The sequence below is a fragment of the Eriocheir sinensis genome, unplaced genomic scaffold (assembly GCF_024679095.1).
Source record: "Eriocheir sinensis breed Jianghai 21 unplaced genomic scaffold, ASM2467909v1 Scaffold143, whole genome shotgun sequence".
Classification (NCBI taxonomy): domain Eukaryota; kingdom Metazoa; phylum Arthropoda; class Malacostraca; order Decapoda; family Varunidae; genus Eriocheir; species Eriocheir sinensis.
The window spans coordinates 412501-422500 of NW_026110773.1; the positions used below are offsets into that span (position 1 = coordinate 412501).

General features: G+C 41.5%; 1 protein-coding gene across 1 annotated transcript in view; it reads right to left on the reverse strand.

Moving 5' to 3' along the window:
* The window catches only part of LOC126990043 (putative nuclease HARBI1), a 4274-nt gene extending 2078 nt beyond the window's left edge, over positions 1 to 2196 (reverse strand). Inside the window, exon 1 of the mRNA XM_050848607.1 lies at positions 533 to 2196. Within this exon, the coding sequence (XP_050704564.1) occupies positions 533 to 1232 (700 nt within the window). The 5' untranslated portion in view covers positions 1233 to 2196. The remainder of the gene's footprint in view (positions 1 to 532) is intronic.
* Positions 2197 to 10000: the final 7804 nt, after the last annotated feature.

A 10000-nucleotide genomic window follows, 5' to 3' on the forward strand; every position in this document is an offset into this window, starting at 1 on the left:
CTTAACACTGAGGAAAGTTATTAGATTCTGGACAAGCATGAGTGTGGAAGTTGGAAAGCAGTTGGTAAATAGCAAAATTGTTCTAAACGGGTCAGAATACATGCTGTGACTGTGAATTGACAGCATTTCCATAACCTTTTTGTAAATACTCATCCATATTAATCCCTCGAAAGGATAACCAGGATAATGCATCTGACAAGTCAAGAAGATAACAAAGCCAAACATTAACATACAGGTTAAGTTGGGAGCATATGCTATTAGCTTTGAATGGTCACGATACTCATCTCCATACCATTGGCCCTTCAGCCTGTGGTGGGTAACAATCCATTAACTTGGGACACAGGCCCAGTGCAGCATCCAGGTTACCGGTTCACCTTCCCAGGTAACAATTTACCAATCATCCAGAAAAGAAGGATTTGAACTCAGGCACACAGTTGTGAAAATGTATACAAACCACAGCACCATGGAGGCACATTAACTTATGCTGTTTTTCTTACAGCTGCTAAATTTTACAAAATACAGCAAAGGTTACCAAGAAGTAGTGAGTCTCCGTACTGGCCCTCCACAAACTGCTGGCGCAGAACACTTTGACGCCATATGTAGGAGTCATGAACACTCCCGGGAAAGCTTGCACAGAAGCTGATGATCCTCATCTTTGAGTCTGCCACAACTTGTACATTAAGGCTGTACTTCCTCTTTCTGTTCAGATAAACAACTGCATTTGCAGGTGCTTTGATGGGTATGTGAGTGCAGTCTATTGCCCCTATGACAGAAGGGAATCCACTGAGGCCATAAAAATCTTGCTTGATAAGCATGAGCTCCTGCAGATTTTGGGGCATATTTATTTCTCGTTTTGCTTTGTTCAACAAAGCCTCAGTAACATCATTCAATATTCTTGATATTGATGACTGACTGATACCAGCTACATCACCCACCACATTCTGAAATGTCCCACTGGCATAAAAACGCAGGGCAACCAAGATCTGTGTGTGGATTGGAATTGCTCTTGTCCTACTTGTGGGCCTGTGGATATGTGGTCCAATCTCCTCACACAGCTGAAGGATTTCATGGCGGGGCAGCCGATAATAGTGTATGAGGAGATCATCGCTGACCTCTAAAGGATTGAGACGGTCTCTGAAAACTCTTTCCCGTCGTAGCCTGTCATGTTCCAGTGCCCAGAGCAGCGCCATTTCACCTTCAATAAAATAATTTATATAGGGTAATAATCTCATATGCTAGAATTGGATTCTTTTTGTTCCAGTTACTTAAAAAAGTCCAGTGATCAGCTAATATAATTATATAGAACCAAAGTAAATAACTATTTATTATCAAACGTTCCATCCAGATCTAAAACAGTGTCTCCATTTCTTCGGATGAAATGTCACGGTAGCTTGTCAAGCAACAGGTCTCTTGCTCCCTAATTCCTACTGACATTCTGGTAAAATGTTTTACAAAATTGTTTCCAACTTGGCAAAATCAACATAGTCCATAGGTGATAAACACCACAGTGCATTATATTTTGCTTGGGTTAGGAGTCCTGAAAACCCAAACTAACCTAATATTATCCGATAAAACTAACAGCTGAAAATATAATTATCACCAGCATTACTTTACTCCTTGGCCCCTGCATTCCAAATTCTCCCTCCATTATTACTTTGTTAAATATAATTTTACCAGCATATCAATAACATTTGTTAGAGGGACACAGAACACTCCCCCCCCCAAATTTTTTTTCAATAAATAATACATCACTCATGTGCTTTGACCATTATTTTATTAATCTATTGGAAATATTGGATGTGTAAATGAAGTGAATGATTTCCACACATTTGTTAATATTTGTTTACACGCAAGGAAGAACTCAGTATGTAGAGCTATGTCGACTAACATCTGAACAACCAAAGTCCAAGGGTGGCCGAGAATAATGTGAGGCTTGAGGGGCTGATTATAATTATAGCTGGAAAAACTGCCTTCATGATCATGGTATCTCCTCTGACACTAATTATGTCCAGCTAGACATCTAAATATTTCAAAACACAATTACAATAATCAATGAATATGACTGTGAGACATACTGCTAAACAACAACAGGTAATAAGAATAGTCCCATGATTTGACTGATTACTCTTCATCAACAGAGTTCCAAGTGCACTCTTCCCACAAGTCTTATGAACTGCATTTCTTTTCATATGCTAACTATTTGCTTTGAGTCTTTAACGTTGCAGATCAAAATCATGGAATTTTAAGTAAAAAAAAACACCACTTTTGATTCGTGCAGAGCTGCCAGCTGACCCGCTAATGTGCAGTTCATTTTGATTTACTCAGCGGTATTTACACGGCTGTACTCACTCATGTTTGTCACTTCCATTCACTACTAAGCATGTCAGTCGAATATTTGCGTATAAAACCATGGAACACGATAAGTAGAGAGTGAAAACTGAGGATAACTCATCGCCGATGCGGCTACGTGTCACTCACTTCGTCTTTTCCACGTCTCTCTCCACTTATTTCCGTCACTATTATACGTTTTCATGCTCCTGCAACTACCGAGATTATTGCAATTGCATTGTCATGTTCAGGAACCGCCGATACAAGCAGTCACACGGGAAAATAAACCTGAGGGGGCAGTATTTACCCACTAATTACCACGCCTCTGGTAACTCAGTTACGGGTGCTCGGAGCCGCGGTAACTTTTGGCCTTACCAGAGGTGCGGTAAGTGGTTGATGAATACCGATTTACCGGGTGGGCGGAGATACCGCGAAACTTACCAAACAGAGGTCTGGTAAATGGTTTGATGAATCCGGCCCCTGGTGTTAGTAAAATGACTGTGCATAATAAAAAAAAAATTAAAACCACATATAATTAAAGCCACAGTACCTGATGAAACTAAAAAAAGATTAAAAAAAAACACTGGTTTTATTGATGGGTTTTTGGTTTAAACCAGGGGTGTCAAACTCATGGCCCGCGGGATAGTCATAAATGGCCCGCGGTATCACGGTAACTTCAATCTTGTCAATGTATTTCCTACCCTTGTTGTCCACCATGACGGCACTTCAGAGTATGAATTGGCCCTCGAAGGGTTTTGAGTTTGACACCCCTGGTTTAAACCGCCAACCCTGTTTTAAAGTTAACAATTTTTGTCTGTTTCTTCACAGCCTCTATATAGCCCTTGCACTGAACAAATTGCCCCATCTTCCTCACAACTTCTTTTGTTAAAAACAATTATATTTTAGTTTAACAATTTTATCCTTTTATTCCCTGCTCCCATATTGCCCTTACACTGTACAAATTCCTACTAACTCCTTGCTCCACTCCTCTTTGCCTATGGCTGTCACTACGGAGGCTATTACCCTTCCCCCTGACTCAGATTTGTTACATTACACAATTATAGATGTGCCACATTCTCTTTCTCTCCTACTCTACAGCTACAATTCTGGTTTTTTTCTCCTCCCTGTCCCTCCCATGTACTTCTGCAGGGCTTGGTCTTGTTTAAGAGAGTATGTCAGTTGCTTCCCCAGTTTCTTACATTCCATGTCATCTCTGTTGGTATATTTCCTTCTTTATGTCTCATCTGTCGAGTTTTATTCTTTTTCATATTTCTAGCTCCTTCCTCCGTGTGAATTTTGTTATAATTTTCTATAGTACTTTTTTGCTCATATTTCATCATTAAACTTTTCAATTTCCAACTGGAACCCAAATATTCCTTTTTTATTCCTTCCTAACAGTATTTCACCAATGTCCTTATTTTAGCATCTACAGCTGTGCTTCAAGGAGTCCCCCGGTCTCCAAATGCGAACTAGATTATTCAGTTCCTCTCCCAAGTGTGAGATGTCTCCTTCCCGGTAGCATGCCACCTCTGACCCATACAGACAGCTTGTTTCAGCGGCCCCTCCCCAGAGGCCCTGTCCACTTCGTATTTGTTGATCACTCTGTTGCCATCACTTGTTAGCATTCCTAACATCTGCCTTGTTGTCCCTTCAGTGACTCATCTGTTTCTCACTGCCCATCCCTTTATTTTCAGTTTTAGGCCTATAGTTTTATCTATCACTACCAAACTATTGTTTCCTAGCACCAATTGGCTCCCACCTTCAGTGCTGTTCTTCATAACATAACTTTATACTTTAGGCACCACTCTCTTAAGTCGCATTTGTTATAACTACGTGAAATCTCCTCTATTTCTCTCTTGAGTTTGGCCGTCAGAATTACATTATCTGGCGAGTGGTCAGCGTGCAGGCGTGGTGTTCTGGAGACCCACATTCAGGTGTCACCCGCTGCTACGTACTGACAATTTTTAGCCGTCACCAAGTGGCTGAAGACAACCCGGCCGTGCACTGCCCTGATGACCACCTATAAATCCAGACTTCACCAAACTCTCTCTAGAGGATCAAATGGAGCTCCAAAGGGACAGCATGAGCCGAGCAAGAAAGATGCCACTCTAAAATACTTGCTTGTGTCACTAATGGATGGGGTCATCCAACACTCTCCATCTTGAGAGTCTGCTAAAACCATGAACCAAGCTTAAAAAATATATTAATGATGATAATAATAAAAATGATAATAATAATAATAATAATAATAATAATAATAATAATAATAATAATAATAATAATAATAATAATAATAATAATAATAATAATAATAATAATGATAATGATAATAATGATAATGATAATAATGATAATGATAATAATGATAATGATAATAATGATAATGATAATAATGATAATGATAATAATGATAATGATGTTAATAATGATAATGATAATAATGATAATGATAATAATGATAATGATGTTAATAATGATAATGATAATAATGATAATGATAATGATAATAATGATAATGCTAATAATGATAATGATAATAATGATAATGATAATAATGATAATGATAATAATGATAATGATGTTAATAATGATAATGATAATAATGATAATGATAATAATGATAATGATGTTAATAATGATAATGATAATAATGATAATGATACTAATGATAATGATAATGATAATGATAATAATGATAATGTTAATAATGATAATGATAATAATGATAATGATAATGATAATGATAATAATGATAATGATAATCATGATAATGTTAATAATGATAATGATAATAATGATAATAATGATAATGATAATAATGAAAATGATAATAATGATAATGATAATAATGATAATGATAATAATGATAATGTTCATAATATAATGATAATAATGATAATGTTAATAATGATAATAATGATAATGATAATAATGAAAATGATAATAATGATAATGATAATAATGATAATGATAATAATGATAATGTTCATAATATAATGATAATAATGATAATGTTAATAATGATAATGTTCATAATATAATGATAATAATGATAATGTTAATAATAATAATATTGATGGTAATAATAATACAAGGCCAGGTATCCTAACCTTCCTTCTCCTACGTGTTCACATCTTTTCCTTAGCTCCACCATTACTTCTCACAGGTGCCCACACATATATGAAGGCTACTGGGAACATTACGCTTCTGTGTCCAACCTTCTTTTGTTGTCCCTACACCCAGCTACATACAGTGCTGACTCGCCCGGCGGGTTAGCCTCCCATAACTCACTCTGCGGTGCGGTACCTCTATGGCCGACTGGTTAAGGAATGGCTTTCCCATCACGTCGGTCGCGGGTTCGATCCCCGGAGCCGATAAAAACCTTTCCTGGTCTGGATTAATTTCTTGTAAAGTAACGCGCTGTGGCTGTGTGGAGACATGGTGAAGGAAAATTCGGGCAATACAACATGATCTCCACTACGACCCCAAAGGAGAGAGGGAGAGACAAAGCTAATTTCTGCCCAATATTATATCTTTGTGCGACAATCATGGTTGTTATATACCAATTGAATCAATAATGGAAACGTACCAAGACACATACACTAATGATGTGGCTGTTGGTGTAATTATGTCATGGAAATAGAGTAAACTGAACCAGGACCACCAGCAGCGGCACTCCATCACAATTATCGTGTTACAAAAGTTTCTTGCTACAAAGTGAATGATTGCCTGAGCTGTGTGAAGGTCAGTGAGGAGTTTTTGAAATTCTCGGTGGGAAAATGAGTACACCAGCGACTCTATTGTTAACACCAGAGTATGAACCCCTCGTTCTGAGAAAGTGCTAACAGTGAGGCATAAGAAGTGGTGAATATCGAGTGAGTGAACGAGTGAACGAATGAGTGTATAAATAAATGAGTGCGAGGGAGCACAAGGCACAAGCACAGCCCATGGCAACTGAACATGTATTAAAACTTGGGATAGTCGGACCGTAGACTTGGACGAGCACACACACACACACACACACACACACACACACACACACACACACACACACACACACACACACACACACACACGTACGGATCTCCGTTGTGCAGTGGTTTGCGCGTCGTCTCTCGGGTTAGGTTTGATTCACGGGCTAATGGAGACGGATGCCATGGGCAGTCTCCGTCAATTAAGAATATGGAGCGGAGTCTCTCGTAAGGATGTGATAGTTTTACACGGCCTCTACACCTTCAACGGGAAATTCACCCAGGAAAACCCGGCTAGTCTTCTCTACGGCCTTGGGAAACAGTCGTAGTGGGAGCCCGGTACGTTTAAGAACATGGACCGGAGCCTCTCGTAAGGAGGGTGAAGGGGAGGACGACACACCAAGGATCAAAAAGAGAGAGGATATTTCGCTGAGCATTTGTTTTCCCATCATGCACCGCGTCTGTGACGTCACGCCCGCCAGCTGTTTAACTGGTGCCCACTGGAGCCCAAACCCCTTATTCAAGAAGCTACATTGGGTGTTTGTGCGGTGTTTGGGTGTTCCAGCAACACAAGGAACTTAGGAAAGAGTGGCCTAAGGTTTTACAGGTTCCCCAGAGACAAGAAAACCTGTCGGAAGAGGAAAACAGCGTGTCGACGGGCAGATAAATATGACGCCAGAAATGCCCGCGTGTGGTCTCGTCACTTAAAAACTGATTATTCTCCAAGGAGTGATGGTGCCACTTGGGGACTAAAGGCAACAAGGGCACTGAGGCCAGGGGCTGTACCATCTGTACATATTCCATCAAAATCACATACAGGCAGGTTATGTATAGTGAAAGCAGTGAAGATGAAGGTGACTGGTGGTGGCGGGGTGCGTGTTGTGTCGAGTGCAGGGACAGGCGAGTGGCTGCACGTCCCAGATGATGATTCAGGCCCTCCTCCAGTGCCATTTACAGGTAGGTGCCAGGGTTTTCAGAGCTACTGATTGATGTAAGGCTAGGCTAGTTTTTGCATCACTATACGAGAATGGTACGGCACTCCTTACTGTTTTAGTCACCGATATTTTGGTAGGGATACAAGAAGAAAATATGAAACACACATAGAGTATAGTATGGACGAGATACAGCATCTGTGACAGCTCAACTTCAGCATTTTTTTGCTGTTCTCTTGGTTAATTTTCTCGATTTGGTGCATAAATGTTCCAGCCTATTACAAAAGTTTCATTCTGCACAAGTTTCATATTCTGCTGCATTGAAATAACGTAACAGAAGGTGCGTTACCATGCTTTCGCCATGGCTTTGGGCACCAGTGCGCACGAGATGCGGGCGTGACGTCATCGTTCCCAGTGACGTCATAACAATGACGTCGGAGCGAAATCTCTCTCTCTTTGATCCTTGTAACACACTGCCTTCCCTGCCCCCCTGCCCCCCTCCCACTAGCTGAGCTAGGCACCTCTGAAACACCGTCCTAAAGTTTGAAGATTAAGGTCATTGTCCCTGCTTAAGGCTGAGCTCCTGGGTGATTGAAGCTGCTTAATAAGAAGGGCAAAGTAGGTAGAGGAAGGATGGTAAAGGAGGTAGAGTGGATGATAAGGAGCAGGAGGCGAAGTAGGATAGAGATTACAAGGAAGAAAGCAAGGAAGAAAAGAAGGAAGTAAAGGAATAATAAGGGAGGAAGATTTACATAGATTTACATAGAAAATCAGACCACACAGACCCCCTGCTCCAGAGTCGGTGGTCTGTCCTTAAACCTAAGTGAATCTATACTAATCAGATGGTTCCTAAACGTTGCTTTTCTACTCTAGTTAATATTAAGTTCAAGGAAGTGACGGTCGAGCTTGTTTTTAAAGGAGTCAATCGTGTTACACTGGACCAATGACGGTGAGAGCTTATTCCATTCTCGCACTACAACCTTGGTGAAGAAAAATTTGGTGCAGTCTGAATTTACTTGTCTACATTTGAGTTTTGTGCCATTGTTCCTAGTTCGCAGTGTCATCGATCATAAACAATTTTGTTCTGTCTACATTCGTGAAACCATTAAGTATTTTAAAACATTTGATCAGTTTTCCTCGGAGGCGACGTTTCTCAAGAGAGAACATGTTAAGGGTGGAAAGCCTTTCTTCGTAGGATTTGTTGCGCAAGGAAGGGATCATTTTTGTTGTCCGACGCTGAACACCTTCTAGTTTAGCAATGTCCTTTGCATGGTGAGGAGACCAAAACTGTACCGACTATTCCAAGTGTGGACTGACTAAACTATTGTACGGCGGAAGTATTACATCTTTATTCTTGAATAAAAAGTTTCTTTTAATGAAGCCCAACATTCTGTTCGCTTTATTTGCTGCATCGATACATTGATGTAAGAATTTGAGGTTTGACGCGATTTTGACCCCAGGTCCTTAACGCATTGAACGCTTGTGAGAGGATGGTAAGGGCCGAAGAGGAAATGAGAGATAAGAGGAAGGAAGGAAGGAAAGAAGAGGAGGATAAATGAGGAAGGGGATAATGGTAAGCGGCGCAGAGAGAGTTCATGAAGGGATGAAGGATGAATAGCGATGAAGAGAATGTGAGATAGCCACGAAGAGGAGGAGTAACTGGAGGAGAGAGATTGCAGGAAAGGGAGGAAGGAAGGGGATGATAAAGGGAGAAATGACAGAATGATGATGTGAGGATGAAGGATGAATAGCGATGAGGAGCGCGTGAGAATGTGAGAAGGGGAGGAACAAACTGGAGGAGAGAGATTGCAAGGAAGGCAGGAAGGAAGGAAGGTGACGATGAATGAGGAAGGGAATGTAGGGACGGCGTGATGGTGAGAGAAGGAGGGAGAGTGAGGGTGAGGGTGTGAGGTGACTGAAAAGGGAGAACAAAAGGACGATAGATTGCAAGGAAGGAAGGAAGGAAGGAAGGAAGGGGATGAAGGGACGGCATGATGGTGGGAGAAGGAGGGAGCGTGAGGGTGAGGGTGTGAGGTGACTGAAGAGGAGGAACAAAAGGACGATAGATTGCAAGGAAGGAAGGAAGGAAGGAATGAAGGGACGGCATGATGGTGAGAGAAGGAGGGAGCGTGAGGGTGAGGGTGTGAGGTGACTGAAGAGGGGGAACAAAAGGACGATAGATTGCAAGGAAGGAAGGAAGGAAGGAAGGAAGGAAGGAAGGAAGGGAATGAAGGGACGGCATGATGATGGGAGAAGGAGGGAGCGTGAGGGTGAGGGTGTGAGGTGACTGAAGAGGAGGAACAAAAGGACGATAGATTGCAAGGAAGGCAGGAAGGAAGGAAGGTGACGATGAATGAGGAAGGGAATGTAGGGACGGCGTGATGGTGAGAGAAGGAGGGAGCGTGAGGGTGAGGGTGTGAGGTGACTGAAAAGGGAGAACAAAAGGACGATAGATTGCAAGGAAGGAAGGAAGGAAGGGGATGAAGGGACGGCATGATGGTGAGAGAAGGAGGGAGCGTGAGGGTGAGGGTGTGAGGTGACTGAAGAGGGGGAACAAAAGGACGATAGATTGCAAGGAAGGAAGGAAGGAAGGAAGGAAGGAAGGAAGGAAGGAAGGGAATGAAGGGACGGCATGATGATGGGAGAAGGAGGGAGCGTGAGGGTGAGGGTGTGAGGTGACTGAAGAGGAGGAACAAAAGGACGATAGATTGCAAGGAGGGAAGGAAGGAAGGAAGGGAATGAAGGGACGGCATGATGATGGGAGAAGGA